General features: G+C 37.4%; 1 protein-coding gene across 1 annotated transcript in view; it reads right to left on the bottom strand.

Moving 5' to 3' along the window:
• Positions 1 to 21588, bottom strand: part of bchs (WD repeat and FYVE domain containing 3 bchs) — a 478767-nt gene that overhangs the window by 326898 nt on the left and 130281 nt on the right. Inside the window, exon 18 of the mRNA XM_067152491.2 lies at positions 9546 to 9874. Within this exon, the coding sequence (XP_067008592.2) occupies positions 9546 to 9874 (329 nt within the window). The remainder of the gene's footprint in view (positions 1 to 9545; positions 9875 to 21588) is intronic.

Here is a 21588-nt window from a genome sequence, read left to right as displayed (position 1 = left end):
CACAGAATATTAAAGGGTTCCCATGAGACGTAATTGTGATGAATGAAGAAAGGTAGGAGATAACTTATTTATCCAAAGCTAGCTGCATTTGCATGATGATGATGATGATGATGATGATGGATGGGATTCTATATAAATATATAATTGTTTTTCTCTTAGCTATTTTGGCATATATTTATGAATTAGGATATTTGGAATGATTAGAAACATATTTATTTTCCATATTTGACATTACAGTATTTATGGATATAGGGACGATTGCAGAAATGGTATTTAGACAATGTTTAGGTTAAACAATGTCTAAGTATGGCTGCTGCATTACAAAGATGTTATTTATCACTTAGAGACTGTCTAAAACCAATGTTCAACCAGCCATGTTTAAACACTGCCAAGAACACTGTTTAAACTAAAATTTAGGAGAGAATCACAATCAGAGGTTATGTACCACAAAATATATGACATAAGGGGCAGTCCGGTAACTGTCAACTTGACTACAATTCTTGGCAACCGATATATTTTATTATATTTGGGATAGTTGCCATGAAATTATAGGTCACTTCGACTACATCGATATCAGAATAACTTGTCCCAATCATCAGAGGGCAGTCACATACATCAACCCGGAGGGATTCAGTTATCATGTAATAACAGTCCCCAGTATTTGCCTGATGTAAAAATGGGGAAACCACAGAAAACAATCTTCAGGGCTGCTGATGGTGCGTTTCGAACATATGATCTCTAGAAGGCAAGCTACATCTATATGGCCAACACCCTCTGCAACTACAAGTTGTGAGGTTAAAATTGGCAACATAGCACTCCTGTCAAACATTAGGCAGACGGGTTCATGGTGGGAAGGTAGTAATGAAATGGCGTATGACTTTTAGTGCCGTGAGTGTCCGAGGACAAGTTTGGCTCGCCAGATGCAGGTCTTTTGATTTGACGCCCATAGGCAACCTGCGCGTCGTGATGAGGATGAAATTATGATGAAGACGGCACATACACCACGCCCCCGTGCTAGCGAAATTAACTAATTATGGTTAAAATTCCCAACAAGCATAAACACGACCGGTTCACTGGCGAAATGTCACTGAAAATACAACACAAATAAACAAGCACATAAATATCACTAGAAATAGCCAAACTATATGTAGTCTAAACATGCCATCAATTTCACATAAGTTAATAATTACACTTTACCCTAACATCCTAGGTCCTGAAGTTTCATTTTCTTGCCATTTTGTTAATTTCCTTCACTTACGCAGTCAGGAAAGTTGTTCAATATTATTCTTCCAAACTGACTCACCGGTTTGGATATCAATCCATTAATTTTTTTTCCACAGATGCACTCGTCAGTGTCACTATAGACTTTGTAATGAGAGCCTAAAAAGAATGTTCCACTGATAACCTAGTTTCTCAGACGTACTCGTCAACTGTTCTGAGTTCATAATGCTCTGAAATATAGATGCTAAATGAATATACATAAAACCAAATCACAGGGCAATGACAGTCCTCCTCGCTGTAAATGATCAAAATAGAAATCACCAATCTCAATCCTTTCCTTCCCCAAACATATCAATGCAATGTAATTAACACCTGCAAACACTATGTGATACATAACCTGAAACATACAGTACTTCTGAGGTTTCTGGTATTTCAAGTATGTCAACATTTAGAAGAGAAAACCACCAACATTCACTGCCTACCTTACTCTGCAAATTGGAAAGATTTAATTTTGAAGAGAATGATTCAGAAGGTCATTAATCACTAATTAAATCTTGTTTTTTAGTATCTAGTATTTGTTGATGGTCTCTTTCCTGAATATCTCCTCTTTGCGACTTGGGATCTCGTCTCTCAGGTGGTGTACTGCAGGTTAGGTAGGAAGGCAAATTTGGGAACTTACAAGGCACAGCTTCTTCCCTCGACTTGGGAAACCTAAAAGCAAGTTTTGTGACTGTTCCATCAAGCTGTTTGAAATTTTGGTAAGCTATTACGTCCTTTTCATCAAAGTGGTGGGCATAAAAAACAGATGATGTAGTTGGATGCGAGCCCTTTCATGGAATGCCTGCCTTCTTATCTCTTCTTTAGGGAAGGAAAATGTGGACACGATGCCATTTAATTTTACAGTGCTGTCATAATTTGGCTTACACCCAGGCACACAACATTTTCTAGGCATCTGAAATATTTTATTTAAGTTACATTTGACACATAAATCAGCAAAAGACTTCCAGGTAGAGTTTATGTAATTAACAACAGATGAGAAGTATTCACCTCTAACAGCTTTAAGGAAGTCTTATTGTACCATTAATAATTTCACAAAAGATGAAGGAAGGAACACAATTTGATTTCAGTACCCTTCGGTAAAAAGTACACTACAATTTAAAACAAAACATTAGCACATGGCCTAACATTCCCTACAGCCAAAGTACACAGTTGCCAATTCTCAAAACCTCAAGGCTTGTAATTACAGAGGGCATTGATATGGCCCGTACAACTCATTCGGTTACACAGTAATATAGTTTCATCTTCCCTTTGCAGATACTATGAACTCATACTTTGATTACAATCACCACAACAACACTATAATTAAAGCTACACTTCCTTGTACGGTGGTGTGTCGCTTTAGTGTTGATAATGTTATGAATTATGTGATTTTATTTCCACTGAAAGCGATATTCTTATCTCTGGGCAAGTCATGCTCATGCTTAACACTAGAACGGCCAGAGCGGCCATTTTGACCGCTAGCGAATTTTTTTCCACGCTCGTAATTTTTTTATGCACTAGGTTGTTCTTTTGTGACTTTTAATCTTTTAGCGTTATGTACATTCACGCCAAAAATTACATCCTTAGATAGTAAGGGAACACCGATATTGTCCCTTATACCTAGGAAGGCCATAAGCGGTCATTTTGACCGATGACTGCTTCACTTCCTTGATACGGAGAGCTCTATTCTGCTCACTGCTTGCTTACTGTGATATATTTACAAGTCGATGGATTTCTTTAAAAACCTCGTAAGTCCGAAACTCTTCCTATCCATTATATTCCTTAAGGGATATAATAGGTAGGAAGAACATTTGGATATACGAGGTTTTAAAAGAAAGCCATCGAAGTGGCGCTGTAGGGGCGTATGATGTAACTAAAGGTGTACAAATTGTACTTCAGGCTTGCCTGCCCCAAGCTGCTCTGCAACAAGCAAAGCAGCTTAGCCTGAGCGTCAGCGAAGCAAGAGTGCACGCGTACTGAGCGCGCTAGTCATAGCAAACCAAAACCTGGGTTTCCCTAAGCCTGACAGGTTGCCTGGGACCCGTTCGGACTGCCGGACTTGACAAGAGTGAATGTGAAGTTTGCTATCGATGCGTTGTGAATGTGTCGTTATATGTTAGTGTAGCTACGTTTTGCGTCCAGTGCAGTTAGTGGTGAATTTATTCTAGTAGTAAAGCAGGGCTCAAGTCTATTATGGGAAAAATTTTCAGGTGTTTATGAACAGGTATCAAGTAAGCCAGTAGGTTACTCGCAATGCATTTTTTTGCAAAAAGCTACTCAGCACCCATTCAGGGACCTCAAGTATGTTGCGACATGTCTGCAAATTTGACCCAAATTTTCCACAGTCTAAAAATATTTTGAAAGAGGACAAGGACTTGGTGACTGATAAGTGCGTGGAAATGTGCGCCAAGGACTTGAGACCGTTTACAACTATTGATGGTAAAGGATTTTTAAATTTAGGGCAAACGCTGATAGAAATGGGCAAAAAGTATGACTCGGTGAATATTAAAAATGTTATACTCTCTCGAGTCACAGTTGCTAGGAAGGTACAAACTTTCGCGGACAAACTGCGCAGTAAAACGCTTCCTGATATAGTACGTGCTATTAAATCTGGTATCTGTGCGAGTACCACTGACCTGTGGACAGATAAGTACAAGGGTGTGCACTATATGTCTGTCACAATGCACTATATAAATACAGATTTATCTCTCAATAAGTATGTATTAATGTGTTCGGCCTTCCCTGACTGTCTAGAAACTGGTGAAACTATTCGCAGTGAATTGGAAGATCGTTTGAAAGGACATGGCGTTTCTCATGAAGATATTTGCAAAATTACATTTGTAACAGGCCAGGGAAGCAATATTGTTAAGGCCCTCAGCATATACAAGCTTCTTCCATGCATGGCTCATATTTCGGTATTAATACGGTCTTGAAGCATGTTCTGAGCGAACCCTTTTTGAAAGAAAGTGTTCCTGATGTGTTAGCTGTTATTAATTCAGTGAAATCTCCGGTTTCGTACTTTAAAAGAAGAAGCCTATGTGTGAGGTTACAATCATCTTTGAAACCATATGTTTCCACTCGGTGGAACAGTTATTTTGACATGCTGCAATCAGTTCACTCCCAGATAGATGCTGTGAGAACTATTTTAGAGAAGGAGGGTGCCTCTGATAAAATGCTCGGTTATGATCAGGATATTACTGGCCTGCTTTAACATTTCTTAGGCCATTTAAGATAGCCACAACTGATCTTGAGGGTGATGAGGACCCGACTTTACATCTGGTCCTTCCGTGGTTTTATACCTTAAGAACCCATTGTACTCCACAGGATGACGATGAACAGCTAATATTTCACTTTTTTAAATTTTAATGTGAGTCTCCTGATATTTAAATGTAAAAATGTTTTCATACTAAATGAATTTTCATTACTTGAAGCTTTTGAAACAAACCGCTGGTGTCTTCCTGGAGCGAAAAATGGAAGTCACTATGTTACACAAAATTGCAACACTTTTGGTGCCTAAATATCGCACATTAAAGAAACTAAAAGCAGGAGAACAAATGTCTGTTTTCGAGGCAGCTTGACAAATGTGCGCTGAAGGTAATGTCTCTGGTTATTTCTTCTTCATTATTATTATTATTATTATTATTATTATTATTATTATTATTATTATTATTATATATTATACCTATGCAAATTAGATATTCTTAATATTCTGTTATTAGCATAAAATATCAAAACTTGGACAGATATATTTTCAGAGCAGCTACCCAATCAAAATAGACAATAAGTCCCATCTTCTTCAAATGAAGAAAATTCAGTGCAACGTAAGAAAACAAAATTTGACGATTGGGCAGAAAATTCGCCAATGATACATGATGAGGTCAGTAGGCACTTGCAAGAAAGGTTTATTAGTGACGAAAATATACTGCGGTGGTGGAAAAATAATTCGCCTGTGTAGCGAAAAAGGTGCTTAACATACCCGCTACGAGTCTCTCCAGCGAGAGAGTCTTCAGCTGTTCGGGAAATTTAATCAGCGAAAAACGTTCCCGTCTTCATGCACAAAGACGTAATGACCTCATAGTAATACACACAAGCGATAATGTGTCCATGCATAAAATATTGGTATGCATTGTGCACAGTATGAGGTGACCACAAACTAAGAGAGCAAGTGGTAAAATTATACTTCTAAACTGATTAGTTTTATAGTTATTTCTTTTGGTTTTGTGGGGAAGGGGTTCCTAAATTATTAAATGTATTTCAAAAACGTTACCTATAAAATTATTTTTCTAAAGATATTTACGACCTGTACCTACATTATGTATATCCTTGTTTCTAATTTTCTCGAATAATAAATAATGCATTATATTTATGGTCATAGTTCCATCAACAGTCATTATGTTTATTTAAATATTCAAATATTTTGTTCAGAGAACCTACTTTTTATTAAGTAACTATGTTTGACAGAGAGAAATATTATTTGTTAATTAGTTACATAAGACCTCTGAATTACGAAATACATTTAAACACAACTTTGTAATGATTAACATAATACTAAATAACCATATAAAAAATATTTGTGTTGACGAATCCTATATAAATTCCGGCATGTAACAACCCCTTTCCTGCCTGCATTCACGCGAGTCTCATATCAGCACAATGAACGAGCAAACATAACACAGCAGGAAAAAGAAAGCAAGCAAGCAAGCTAACCTGTAGCCTGCGCAAGTTGGGCTGAGCTTGACCTGGTCAGGAGTGCATCAGCCTGCCTGTACTGTTGTTTACGTGTGGCTAGCTTGCTTGCCTGTAGAGCAGGCAAGCATGGGCAAGTTAAATGCGGAGTTTGTACACCTCTGGATGTAACTAAATAGTATGCCTCTAGCAGTGGTTGCGAGTGGACGAGTTAGTGCCTGTCCCTTGTGTCGTATAGTGCGTAATAATGGCTCGGCGGCAAAAACTTACTCCTGTTCAATTATTAGCAGAACTTGAAAAGCTAGGAGAAGACGAATCAGGTGATGAAGATATATATTATAAGATATAGACGCAATGAGTGACGATGAGGATTTTATACCTCAAGAGTGTGATAATATGTCGGATAGTGATGGCGATTCGGCTGATGAAAATATGCACACAGTGGACTTCGCACCTACGATAGACGCAGTTACTCCTTCAACCAGCCGTGATCAATTTTGCAGCAGAGGACGATCTCTTAGCAGCAGGCAACCTGTTCGAAGAGGAAGGGGACGAGGTGGGAGAGGTCATGAACTGGTAAAGTCTTCTTCATTTGCACCAGGGGATCAGTTATGTGGTAATGATGGAACAACTATTTAGACTGTTGTCAACAGTAGTGCGAACCCCCCTGGAAAGATGGCTGTCAGAATGTACTGAAAGAGGCAGCAGGGCCTACTTCTCACGCTAAGCGTAACGTAGGGACTAACAGCAAGGTTAGTGCCTGGCGTTTATTCATTGACGCATCCATGTTGAAGCATATAAAGATGTGCACAGAGACCGAAGCTCGTAGACAGACAACGGATAATAATTGGTCTATTTCTTTGGAAGAATTAGATGCTTTTATTGATTTGTTATACGCCCATGGAGCTTATAAACTTAGTATTTTAGCTGTAGATCATATATGGTCTTATTTATGGGGTCCCCCTGTTTTCACTAACACTATGGCAAGAAATTCTAAGGTATTTGCGCTTTGATCTCCGTAAAACTAGATCCACTCGTTTTGCAGACAGATAAATTTGCTTTGGCTTCGGCTATTTGGAATAGATTTATTGAGAATTAATATGCGTGCTATAAACCAGGAGCGAATGTCACAGGTGATGAACAACTCTTCCCCAGCAAAGCTCGGTGCAGGTTCACGCAGTACGTGGCCAACAAGCCAGATAAATTTGGCATAAAATTCTGGCTACTGGTAGACGCTGATTCTAAGTATGTGTGCAATGGGTTTCCTTATCTTGGGAAAGACGAAATGCGACCCACCAATGAGTCACTGCCTGAAAATGTTGTCATGAAACTTATGGACCCATACCTCATGAAAGGACGTAACGTGACCACTGATAACTTCTTTACATCGGTAAAGTTGGCTGAGAGACTGAAAGAGAAGAAAACTAGTATTGTTGGAACAATCAATCGAGTGAGGAAGGAAATCCCGGTGTCAATCAAAGCACTACGTATGAATCTGTACGAGACTGTCATACTCTCACAGTATATCAAGGAAAAGTGAACAAGAATGTGCTTTTGCTAAGCACTCTACACACAAGCGTTCAAGCCAGTGAAAATAACAAAAAGCTCCCTAGTACTACTGAATTTTATAACGGAACTAAGTATGGTGTGGATGTAGTTGATCGAATGGCGCGTAAATACTCCACTAGAGCTGGATGCCGAAGGTGGCCTGTACATGTATTTTATAACGTACTTGATCTAGCAGCAATAAATTCATGGATAGTCTACAAGGAAGTTACGGGACAGAGAATCTCTCGACATGATTATACTCTTGAAGTAATACAAGAACTAAGATATAATTTTGTGAAGACAAGATCCCGGTTGATTGAACTCCCTACACTTCAACCTGAGCCTCATATTCAGGTTCAATGTGCCAGTCTTAAGCGACGACAATGTCAAGTGAACTCCAATTGTAAACAGAACAAAACCTCTGACACATGTTTTTCGTGCAACAAAGTAGTCTGTGGAAAATGTTCGTGTAAGGTAATAACTTGCATAAATTGCTTGTCAAGTGCCTAAATAGGCTTGTAAACAAATAGAGACCGTTATTTTTATCATAATTTTTCACAAAGGCATTCAATAGCAAGTCCGCCGAAATATTTCATTGTTACCTATTAGAAGTGAGAGAATATGAACAATTATTAATATTTAACAATGGATTGATCTGTATACAATACATCCTAATGGTTAACTGTTGTTTTAAAATAAATGATTGAACATTCTCATCTTTCCCAGATCCTGGATCCTAGGTATATGTCAGTAAGCGGCAGCGGTCAAAATGACCGCCTGCGGCCTTTATAGGTATGAGGAATATTCGGCTGTTCTAGTGTTAATGCTGCTTAGCCATATTTGAGTAATGTGTAGGAAAACGACAGCTGACTAACGTTTGATCCACACACCGACGAATTTCATTGGTTGCGACAAGCAAAGAGTTGCAGGGAAGATACTTCTATTTTCATTTTCGAATCAATATTGAAACGATGTCTAGTTAAACACCGACTGAACATTGTTTATGCAATGGAAGATCGTGCTCGACTTAGACGTCGGTTAGGTAGACGTTGTCTAAGGCTTAAAACTTATCACTGTTTCTGCACTCGGCCCATAGTTTTAACAAAAATATACATTTAAGGAAAACTTTCATATTTTTACATAATTTAATCATTTACTTTTAAAATGTTCCATATTTTATACTTTCAAACTTATTCTTGTCAGAAAACAATTTATTTTACTATCATCAATCTTTCAAAGCTGGATTCTTGTATTTTTATGAAATGTGGATAGCAAATTCTACCTTATGCACATTTTTCTTTGTTTCTTGCTCACTTTGGCCTTGTCATTTAAACCACTGTGACCCTTATCAAAGGTTAAACTCTTGTTATCTGGCTTCCAAGTTTAATCAATAAATATCTAACTATAGGCCTACTACTCTCTTTATACATATGACAATTTGATAGAATACAAATATTCTTTTTTCATTAAATGATACAAAATCAGTCCACATTTTGCTCCATATTTTGAATGTTTTAGTTTTCATTTTTTTAGTCGCTTAAAAAGAAGAATGCATGTTTTCCATATTTCATATTTTATCAGACTTAATAATTATTATCAAAATAAAATTCACTTTACATGCAGATAAAAACCTTATGGATACCCACAACATTATGTCTAAAATCTTAATAGTTTCTGAGAAATTTGAGCAATTGTACATATTTAACCAATTTTACCACGTATAAATACTAGTCTTGATGATGACAGTATTTTGTTGTGTAACCTTGACCGACTTGTCCAGAATGGATAAATTTGAAATGCACAATAAAACTAGAACCAATGTTTAATCATTATATGACATCATATATATGAGCAACGTCCGTGGATGGACAGCACAAACTGGAGAAGGCTTGTACACAACCACACCCGGCTTGCTGGAGCGAAGAAATGATGATGATGATGACGACGATGATGATGATGATGTAAATGTTCTGGAAATTATGAAGTTTCAAAGCTAATGGAAATCATGCAATGTGAATTTTAACATTTGTACCAATTAAGAAGAAACTTACCTGAGCCAATGCCACCAACAACATTAGTATCCACCGCACCACTGAGATTCCCAACATTGACTACACTGGGGCCAGATGGACTCTGAGGAGCAACACTGGGTAGATACAAACATCCAAAGCCTTCAGCAGCCATATCAAATTCAACAAAAGGAGGTAAGGTTGTGCTGCCATGAGAGCGAAAATCTCTGGGAGTTGTCATAGAAACTAGAGTCTTGACACGTGTCAAGGGTACAGGTCCACCAGGCTTACGATGTGACGGTCTCAAGGTGTATGAATCCAGAATATCCATGGGCAAACAGCATAATGGATCTCCAAGACGTAGGAAGTCTCTGAAAACATGTGCAAGTACACAAAACTTCTATTAATACACCAAAACTTTTTATGTTCTGTGTAGCCCACAATATGTTCTATAACTATCATGATTACGAAACAAGAAAGACACCTAATTCAAACTCAAATTCTACAGATTTGAACATAGAAACCATTCAACTCCTTTCAATGGGATTAAGGTAATTGTCTACAGATTTAAACATAGGTATGATAGAAACCATTGAACTCCTTTCAATGAGATTAAGGTAATTGTTTTCTGCAACCATTACAATGAAAGAATGTCAAGGAAAGCAATAAGAAAAAAAGAAAAAATTCTTGGTGCCCACCTCTAAGAGAACACCTTTATTTTCATTTTTGGACAGTATACAAGTATTTAGATTAACTTATCTACTCATTTTTCTTGGCCAACCCCATATTTCAAATGATCTACCTTCTCACTCTAAGATAGCCAATTGAAGAAAAATATTGTGAGCTGTGTCCGAGAATGGTACCTTACTAAAGCCTGCCTGGTAGCCATGATCATCAAGATGTTAAGTCTATAGGGTCTGATATCGTGGTTGACTGGTTTGAGTCTTGTAGGTGGAAGATACTTTCAGGATTTAGATAAAATGACCACTTGAGTGTGATTGACATTTGTGTTGTGTCATTAAAACATCACAGTGGGTAAAATAATGTTTTTGTTGGTTGTGTTTAACAGTTAACATTTAAAAGCACTCAGGTACACTTGTATATGTATTCCTAAAACTTGTATCTTCTTAAGACAAAAAATGCATCTGTTGATTAAGGTCGTGATTGTGGCAATTTAAAATCATGAAAGTGTGAGTCATGTTAACTGGACTTTGTTTGTATGCATCTTAAAGACAGAGTAGCCCTATATGGCTAAAGTAGAACAGGGGACTTCAGGAGAAAGTTCTTCCTGTAGCTGGATATGTTTTAATGCAAAAGAAAGTCCAGTTATGGTGGGAAGCTAGTCAGAAAGAGAAAAAAGAAAAGAAAGGGAAATACCTTAGTTATAAGCTTTAGGCGAATATAAGTGGGGGGAATATGACGGAGGACTGATAATTAGTGTTAGGCTTACCCACTTGTCGTCTACACTTTGCTGCTGATGGCTTAGGTGCTGCAGTGTTGATTTGGCCGTGGCCAAGGCTGCGCTACTAGTATTGTATCTGCTGTGTGTAGACGGGTAGGCTGGAGAAGGAGAGGGAGGAGGAAAGAGGGAGGGAACTATGGTAGAAGCGGAAGGAGGCCCGTTGGTGGGCGGGGGGTTGATGGAAGAGAGGGTTTATCTGTGATTTGAGAAGAAATATTTCCTAATTTTAATTTATTTAGAAAATGCAGAAGTATTCCATAGAGGAGGCTACATAACTCAGCGACATCGTTCAAGTTGTGGTCTCTGTTGCTAAGGCGATCGATGTAAATATAAATATTTTTGTACTCGTTCATTAACCTACCCTTTTTTAATATCTTTAAAACAGTTAAATTCTGCTCTATGGTAGTATAAGTATGGCCTGTTTCCCTCATGTGGATACTTATTGCCAAAAATCTTTGGTACTTGTTAGCGTTAAAGTGCTCTAAATATCTGGTGGAAAAGCTTCTCCCAGTCTGTCCAACATATGAAACTCGGCACTGAGAACAAATATGCTTGTAAATCCCTGATCCAGAAAGCCGATCCTTTACAGGATACACAATGTTGTGGTTTAAAAATAGATTCTGGTTTGTGTTGTTAGTGGTAAATGAAGCACTAAAATCGTATTTTTTAAATACATTGGAAATTTGATGTATGCTAGGGCTATTTAAGTGAATGTGGCATACTTGGTCTTTTTTGGTTTGTCAGGGATCAATGTGGAAACTTGTTTTTGTTCTACTTTTTTAATAATTTCGTTGACCATGTTTGCTTTATAGTCGTTAATCTTAGCTATATTTCGTAAGAATTGTAACTCTCTATTATGGTCCTTGCCTAAAAGGGGGAGTTTGAAGGCTCAGTATATTAGGCTGTTATATGATGCTCGTTTTTTTGGGGTGGGGCATCTGGGTGAAAGGAATTGTTTTTTATTGTAACCGGTGAAAACGTCGGCTTTCTAAAAATTTGGTATATAAAGCTGTCTACTTTTAATGTTATGGTAACATCTAGGAAATTTATGGAGCCATTAACTTCATCCTCTAGAGTAAATATTATTTTTTGATCCAAAGAACTAAGGAATTGAAACATTTTGTTACTACTATTGTAGCGTTGATCTATGACTGCAAACATATCATTAACATAATGGATCCAGAGCTCTAAACCTTGTATTTTGCTAATAATTTTGGTATGTTCCAGATGGTCTAGGTAAATGTCAGAAGATACCCGAGGCTGGAGCTCCTATAGGTAGACTATCTTGCCGATATATGTTTTGGTAAAATGTAAAGTACTTGTTATTGAGAATGAAACTTAGGATTCTTAAAAATTAATTTATTTCTAGCTTAGTGAGATGACTGTCTCCTTAAGTTGTCTTGGATTATTTTAATGGTTCCTTCTGTTGGAACATTAGAATACATATTAGAAATGTTGAAAGAACATAAAATATGGTTTGGTGTAACCTTGAACTTTTGTCATTTATCACAGAATTCTACAGAGTTTTTTATGGGAGCACTGTTACTGAAGCGATGTCTTTTGAGGAAATTATGTAGGTATTGAGAAGTCCTATATGTAGGACTGTTTCTGAAACTGATAACTGGTCGGATCTTGACCATATGTATCTTAGGTAGAGCTCTGGCTGTAGGTAAACCAGCGTTCATATTAACCAACTTTTTAGATTCTTGCTTGTTTAGCAAGAACGTGGTGTTCATTAAAAGAGACTTAAGATTCCACTGTATGTGGGTTGTAGGGTCTTTTTTTATTACTGAAAAAAAAAACTGTCACTAAAAAATGCTTCTGTCTTAGAGATGTAGTCTTTTCTGTCGATGATGTCTGTAGTGTGAATTTTATAAGCTTTGGTGACTATCGCATCGCTCTGTTTAACTTTTTTTTTAAAATCCTTCTTGTATTTGGCAGTGTTATATGAAGGTATAGCTTTGATTTTGTTTATGACGTTAGGAAGTTTTTATTTTTTATTCCTGCTTATCGACATAAAGACTTCCCACCGGCTGCAAGGCAAGCATTTCCTCTATGGAGTAAAGTAGACTAGCTAGTTGCCAATCAGGACATGTCATCCTTCCCTTGGTGCTGGTTATCACCTGAGCATAACGTCAACAGTGCGGTTTCCCTGTTTGAGGATTTAATATTTACCACTATTAAACAGCATGTACCTTTCTCCAAACCCAGAACACACATATATCCCCCCTAGCCGAGTGCCGAAACTAAACTGCTACTAAAGAACAAAACCCGTGCATCGTCATTCTGGAAGTCTGTACCCAATTCACACACGAATAATACTTTTAAACACTTCAGGAAAATTTCAAAATCGCATCTCAAGAATAACTACAACCGGCACATCACTTCTATAACTGGTAACCTTAAAAACAACCCTAAAATATTTTGGACCCTCATTTCATCACGTACAATGTCACCCCGGATACTGTGACCTGTGTGTCAGCAGAATTTCATTTTTGTCTTTAAAAGAAAAAATTGAGTATTGTGGAAAAAGAAGAAATATGGACTCTGCAGAAATTATTTTAATGTAACTAGAAGAAAATGTTAATTTAGATGTGCTTTGAATATTATTGTAATTATTGTAATATTTCTTTTATGCAATTTAGGGAAAAATCAAGAATAGAATTTGGGACATTTGCCTAAATTGGCCATCAGTATGACTTAGCTGTTAAGCTAGTCCGCAACATTGTTTTCGGAGGCAAACCTTCTTTTTTGACTCAATATCTTGTAATTGTAAGTAAATGTAACTCTCTTCCTCGAATAACGTATTGTACATCACGTTAATTAATTTTTTGATTGTTTCGAGGATGCCTCTTTTCATTCTGTAATATGTGAACCTCGATGTCAAAGTTTGTTCGTGCCTGAAGAGCTTAATATTCCCAGTTTGTTTTAGTGAGTTAAGTATCAGCTGCTCTGTCATTTATTAATTTTGTTTCTTGTATTTTTCATTTGTTAATTTCAATATATTTGAGCTAAAGGGTGACTATTGTGAACCTTTTCTTCCCCATAACGGCATACTTTCCCATGGACCTCAATAGGGCCCCTTCACGTTCCACAATACTTCATTAGTTGTCGTTGTTAGGCCTGTAAGTTAACCTTGTGTATGGTTTGATTTTGCGTGTTTGATAAGCTAACCGTCACATTTCCAAGCTTAGGTGTGAAACCGCCGCTACTTTGTTATTTTTCTGTTATCCCCATATTTATTTTATTATTATTATTATTATTATTATTATTATTATTTGGTTTTATTATCATAATTATTATTATTCTAGTTATTATTAAACTACATAGTGATGATGTCCCAACTGAATTAAGGTCCCAAAAATTCAATGAGTACTTTCACTCTACCTTTATCCCTCCCGCACCTATCACAGAACATTTTGCTTTTGCTTTTTTTCCTTTTTTTTTTTCTGTCGCACTGACACAGATAGGTCTTATGGCAATGATGGGATAGGAAAGGCCTAGGAGTTGGAAGGAAGCGGCCGTGACCTTAAGGTACAGCCCCAGCATTTTCCTGGTGTGAAAATGGGAAACCACGGAATACCATCTTCAGGGTTGCTGACAGTGGGATTCGAACCCACTATCTCCCAGATGCAAGCTCACAGCCGCGTGCCGCTAACCGCATAGCCAACTTGCGTGGTATCATATCATAGAACTACCACAGATCAATAGTGTTTGCAGTTGCTCACTGTCACAAATATCAACGACCCCTACCGAAGTTCAAAATATTCTTAATAGTCTCCCAACAAACCGCTTCACCAGGCCCAATTATATTAGCCCTATATTCCTCAAAAATACTTCTGCATCTCTCTGTGCACCATTATCTACAATTTTAAACCTGTGTATGGCTACTGGTACATTCCCCGACAGTTGGAAACAAGCTGATATCACACTATTTTCAAATCTGGCAACAAACACGATCTCTTATCATACCACCCAATATCTATCGTCCCAATACCATCCTCTGTCCTTGAAAGAATAATCCTCCGCCGACTCCCCTTTTTCACACAACCATACCTATCTGAAGAACAACACAGATTCACTCCCAGAAAATCATGCCTCACTAACCCCACAGTTCTCTATCACCACATCATTTCAGCAATAGAAAATAAATCTCAGTCAGATGTAATCTGTATAGATTTGGCCAAAGCATTCGACTCAGTGGATCACGCACTTCTTCTTCATAAGCTCGCTACCATGGCCTCGTCTTGTCATCGATAACAAGTTTCGACTATAACAGAAAACAAAAGGTGGTACTCCCTGAATCTGCCTCATCATGGTTATCTGTGTTATCAGGTGTATCTCAGGGCAGTATTCTGGGACCTCTACTCTTTGTTCTCTATATCAATGATATAATTCTCTGCACCCAAAATAGTCAGTGTTCCGTCCTCTTGTACGCCGATGGCCTGAAAATGCTAAGGGAAGTGTCTACGCCTGATGATTGTGATGAATTACAGACTGTTTTCAGTTCATGTGGTGACTGGTTTAGGAAATGGAATCTTTCTCCCAACGTTAAGAAGTGCAATACAATCTCCTTTTCATTGCTAAAGCAAGGAATGAACACTGCCTACACCATCCAGAAAAATATATTGCAATCGGCTTCTAAGGTAAGACACCTAGGTGTTGTAACAGACTGTAAACTAACCTTCTCTACTCATATTCAGTCTATAAATTCCCATGCTATACGTACCCTAGGTATTCTTTACAGGTTCACTGAAATTAATGATATTAATGCCTTAAAATTATACATCTCATATGTTCTCCCCATTATTGACTTTTGTACCCTTATTTGGTCCTCAACAGCTATCACAAACATATCTCAACTAAATAGTATTTTTAACCTTTTCAATTTCATTGCTAAGACTCGCAATCCTATCTATGTTCCCGCCATAAAATAATCAATGGCTACACCAAATGTAATACTCTTCTGGCGTACTTCCCTATACATGTTCCTCCCCGTCCAACACGCAACTGGCGTATTCATCATGTGTCCCGTCCACGCCTAACCTTACAACCTATGTAAATGGCTTCTCAGGTCAAGTATACCCAGATAATTCAAAATGTCAGATTTAGTTTTGTTCTTAAAAACAGGAATTTGATTTTTAAATGTCTCTGCTGTGCTTTTGTTAGAAGTAAGAGCCATGTTTTCGTGAGAATCCTTTTGGGGTATGCTAACTACCTATCTAACATCTTTTGTTTCTTATTCAAGGTGGTTTCCATTTTATTTTGGATGTGGATCTGAAAAGAATCCCATTCTAGAGGGGTCAGCAGCAAAGGGGCGTTCAAGTGTGCTTTGTATAATTGTGTATTTAAAAAATGCTTTCTTTTTGTGCAGAAACTTGATTTTGTTTTTTAGCCAAATTTTATTTATTTTATTTTGGGTTACTTGGTGTTGTAAGAATGGTGTTCGCTTTTTTATAACTTGCAATAATACATGTGTCATACATCAGGTACTGCAAATGTGGGGTGCACACCCCACTGGTTAGAGTTATTTCAACTACTGGCTCAAGGGTTAATACTTGTGTTTTGAGATTACTGCTACAGAACAAAAGGAATACAAGAAGGAGAGAAACAATCAGAGCACTGCCAACAGCATACTACATAATACATAGAGAGATCTGACGGCCAAGTAGTTAATACTTCCATTGTTGCTCACGTCCTTAGGTTTAACCTTGACCCCTGACACGTAGTGCTAAGTGGGTAGTGCTAAGTGAGCAACAGTAAACAGGTAACCAGACATATTTCTCTTCTGGTCGAGACTACTACTACAAGACTGGGACCTACTGTCTATTTTGTCAACTTACATAGAAGGCATCAGCCTATCCAAGAGTGAAGTGCTGTCTAAACTGCTACTTATGAAGTTGACATTGTAGTTATCCAAGAAACTCATGCTGCAGAAGATCAGCAGAATATGAGGACTAGATAAAAGATTCTGGGATATGATCTTCTGGGAGCTACCTTTCATCAATTATGTGGTAATGCTACCTACATGCTCTCCTCCAGAGATAATGCTTACCTTGTCTCTTCTAGCATAAGCAAGGCTATCCACATCATTGTTACTCAAATAGGGATACTGAAGTATCAAATATTTATAAATCACCCACTGTCAAGTGGCCTAAGGAAGTTTTAGATGTGCGTCCATACCCAGCTGTCTATGTAGGAGACTTCAACAGTCATCACCAGGAAGGGAATTATAAAACCAACGATGACAACAGAGAGGCGCTAATGAGCTGGGAAGAAAGTAATGACCTTTTCCATGTTTTTGATGCTAAGGATCAAGGTACTTTTAGATCTGCAGTGTGGAGATTAGAGTATTACCCTGACCTACGATTTGTGTTTAGAAACTAAGATGGTACATCCTTAACAATCATATCTGGAAAATGCTTACTCACTTTCCTCATAGAAAACACTAGCCAGTCTTTTACGAGCTTGGCATTCAGATTCCTCTAGTTTCAACTACCTTATGACCCTGCAGGAACTTCAATAAAACTAACTGATCTGCCTTTACACAGGTCTTCGAAAAATCTTTGCGAAGGATACCATACACAAGTACAGGATATGAGAGATTTGTGGCAGATGCGATAACTACATCAAAAGAACACAACCCTAGAGGCCTCTGTAGAGAGTACGTCCCGCGATGGAGAATTGTGTTTAGAGAACACCAGTCGACAACACGATGAGTATTACTAATCGACTCCGACACTGGCTTCAAGCTTGAATGTCGATGAGAGAGCTCGCTAGTGCACATAGCGAGAAAACTATGCCGAAGATGATCGATCACATTCAGTAGAATCGGTGGCGTGCATAAATATCAATAATGGAAAAAATAACACATGCTTCATCGCTTCTAATAATGGATGCATCAGTGATGGAGTTCTCACTGTAACCGATGGATAATACACAGTTCAATATACAAATTTTCAGGGACAGGAAGAAAACATGTCATTACAACGGAGTTCTCGCTATATGTCATACTTGCTATAGTGGACTTCTACTGTAGGTTCCGATTGAATTGCACTAGTAATTATGCCTAATGTGCAACCACATTTCTTGCCTGTTTATCATGAATAGAAGGTCCTGAGGCCTAAAACCTTGAACAAGATGGCCTTGAAGTTAACTGGATTGATAAGTCCAACAGCAGTTTCAAGAGGAAATCAGAGCTAAAATACCAATAACAGACACAAAGAAAGGTAATGAAGAATGGAATGATTTTAAGGCAAGTCTGGTTGGTAGTGCAGATAAAATATGTGGAAGAACAAGCAGAAGAGTGAGAGAGAAAAGAACATCTTGGTGGAATGATAAAGTGAAAGAAAGCCATAATGAAAAGGAATAAAGCCAAAAAACTTCTTGATGCGACTAAGTCTGACAGAAGAATCAACAGCGACCAAATAGACAACAATAAATTGGAAGAGATGGCAAAGGAATATAGATACAGAAAGTTGGAAGTCAAGAGAATTGTACAGGAAGAAAAAGAGAAAAGTTAGAAAGAATTTACAACTAAACTGGAAGAAGACAGTAAAGGGAATATGAAAATTATATATGGAATAGTAAAAAGTAAAAGATCAGATAAAGAAGCAATTACAGCTTTGGAGACAGCAGATGGGAATATAGTTCGCAATATGAAAGATATCATGGATACAATGGGGGGCAGTATTTTGACAAGCTCCTAAATGGCCTTAAAGAGATCTCTGTTCAGAATGTAGGACAGAAAACAATAGAGGAAGATATCCCAATTACATGAACAGAAGTAGAGCAAGCTCTCCATAGGATGAGAAGTGGTAAGTTAGCAGGAGCTGATGAAATTATAGCTGACATGATTAAAGCTGCTGGTCTGCCAGGAATACAGTGGCTGTATAGAGTTCTCAGAACAATATGGAAGGATAACGAAATACCTGAAGATTGGATAAAAGGGGTGATACTTCCTATCTTTAAGAAAAGTAGAAGGAAAAGTGAAAATTACAGAGGCATTACCCTCTTATCACACAGCCTTAAAATTATGGAGAAGATCATTGAAGCCAGAGTAAGGGATATACTAGAGCCTATCTTAGAAGAGGAACAACATGGCTTTAGGACTGGAAGAAGCACAACAGATCTGATATTTACTTTGAGGATGTTGGCGGAGAAACACTGGGAAAGAGGAAAAGACCTAATTATTGTGTTTATGGACCTTGAAAAGGCATACGATAATGTTCCTAGATCAACTATTTGGAAAAGTCTTAGAAAACTTTGTGTACTGGAGTACCTTATTAGGAAGATCCAAATGCTATATACTAATTGTAAAAGCTGTGTCAGAATTGGAGATGGTCACTCTGAATGGTTCAATACAACCAAAGGAGTACAAGAGGGAAGTGTCTTATCACCTCTTCTATTCATAGCAGTTATGGATACCATTTTAAAGGAACTAAAAGGAAAAGGTAATAAAGATCTTCAGGCTCTGGTGTTTGCAGACGATGTGGCAATATGGGATGAAACAGAGGAGGGAGTGCAAAATAATCTGAATGCATGGTGTAAGAAGTTTGATGATTATGGAATGAAATTGAACCCATTAAAAACAGTAGCACTGAAAATCAGCAGACATAATACAGAATGCAACATAAAAATACAGGACCATCAAGTTGAAGTAGTACACCAATTCAGTTGTTTAGGAAGCGTAATGGCTAGTAATAACCGAGCTGAGATAGAAATAACAAACAGAGTAACCAAAGGCTCTAACTTTTACAGTAGCGTTAGACACCTACTATGGGATGAGAAGGTCCCACAAAGAACAAAAATGACCCTGTACAAGTCATATTTCATTCCCATCCTTACATATTCTCTGGAAACCTGCACACTAACATCAAAGGATTATAGTAGGATTCAAGCCTGTGAAGTGAAATTTCTTAGAACTGCCCTCTAAAAGACCCGACTTGATCATGTGAAAAATGATGAGATCCGATCTAACCTAGGTCTAAATGAATCGATGGAGGAAAAACTTAGGTCATCTAGACTTAAATGGTTTGGGCATGTTAAACGAATGAATAGCACAAGGTTACCATGTGCTTATTTGGAAAAGAGAATAACAGGTAGAAGACCAGCTGGAAGACCAAGAAGAAGATGGATGGACCAACTGAGGGAAGACGTGGAGAGAAGAGGATGGAATTGGGAATCTGTCTTGGACAACGAAATGTTTTTGAATAGGCAACTTTGGAAGACGCTTGTTTTCAAACACCCTACCCGGCTCGCTTGAAGGGCAAACCGATGATGATAAGAATCAAGGGATGTGAAAGAGAATCAATTCATCAGAACAGAACAAGGCAGGGTTGCAGTTTGTCTCCATAAATTTTAATGTTTACACAGAACAGGCAGTAAAGGAAATCAAAGAGAAATTTGGAGAAGGGGATCAAGGTTCAAGAAGAGGAAATCAGAAATCCAAGATTTGTGGCTTTTAATTTATCTGAGTCTTCAGATCTGGAGAAATTATATAAATACAGTTGAATGAAATCAGGGAATGAAGAAAACAGGAGATTTTGTGATTTTAAAAAATATAAATGTACACTGTTATCTGGATAGTAAAGTAACCAATCACGTTTAAAGTAAAGAGGACAGTAGAAATTAATATGATTCAGAACACAATCACTACTGATCTGCATTTAAGGCAGTCGCCCAGTTGGCAGATTCCCTATCTGTTGTTTTACTAGCCTTTTCTTAAATGATTGCAAAGAAATTGGAAATTTATTGAACATCTCCCTTGGTAAGTTATTCTAATACCTAACTCCACTTCCTATAAACGAATATTTGCCCCAATTTGTCCTCTTGAATTCCAACTTTATCTTCATATTGTGATAAAGTAGCATATTTTTCAATGAGCTAGGCTGATCAAAGTAGCTGAAGTAGAAGTAGAAGTTTTCATGGAAGAGTGATGAAGTTTCCTGGTAAAACTGAATTTAAATTTCAAGTTTGTAACATGTAATTTTATGTTACAAGTCGTCCATTTCATGACCGTATCGATGAGTATAATTAAGAAGTTAATATAAAGAACCTAATCGATTAGGTGGTTTTTTATATTAACTTCTTGACATGTAATTTTGTAAATTATACATAAAGTATTTCATTACTGCAATGTCCACCATTGCTACCAGTTTTAATTCCTTCTTATTTTTCCATATTGTATGTTTTCTTTTCATGGCTTCTCCAAAAACAGAGAACTGAGGTTCCACTCTACTAGCTTCCAGGACATCTTAGAGAAGATCTGTGCACTGAAATGACACTTTAAAACTAATATATAAGTAATAATAATAACAACGTAAACGTTTCCACCTTTTCAATACTAAAATATATTCACAAAATTATAAATTACACGGTACTAGTTTCGACCCATCTAGGGGTCATCATCAGCCGTATTGAAGCAAAGATTTCGCCAAAAGTGATCTTTGCTTCAATACGGCTGATGATGACCCCTAGATGGGTCGAAACTAGTACCGTGTAATTTATAATTTTGTGAATATATTTTAGTATTGAAAAGGTGGAAACGTTTACGTTGTTATTATTATTACTTATATATTATTCTCAGTTCAATACGGACCAAAAACATGAAATTCATAACCA

The sequence above is a fragment of the Anabrus simplex genome, chromosome 8 (genome assembly GCF_040414725.1).
Source record: "Anabrus simplex isolate iqAnaSimp1 chromosome 8, ASM4041472v1, whole genome shotgun sequence".
NCBI lineage: Eukaryota > Metazoa > Arthropoda > Insecta > Orthoptera > Tettigoniidae > Anabrus > Anabrus simplex.
Note: the sequence above shows the minus strand (reverse complement) of the source record. Positions and strands in the feature narration are given on the sequence as shown.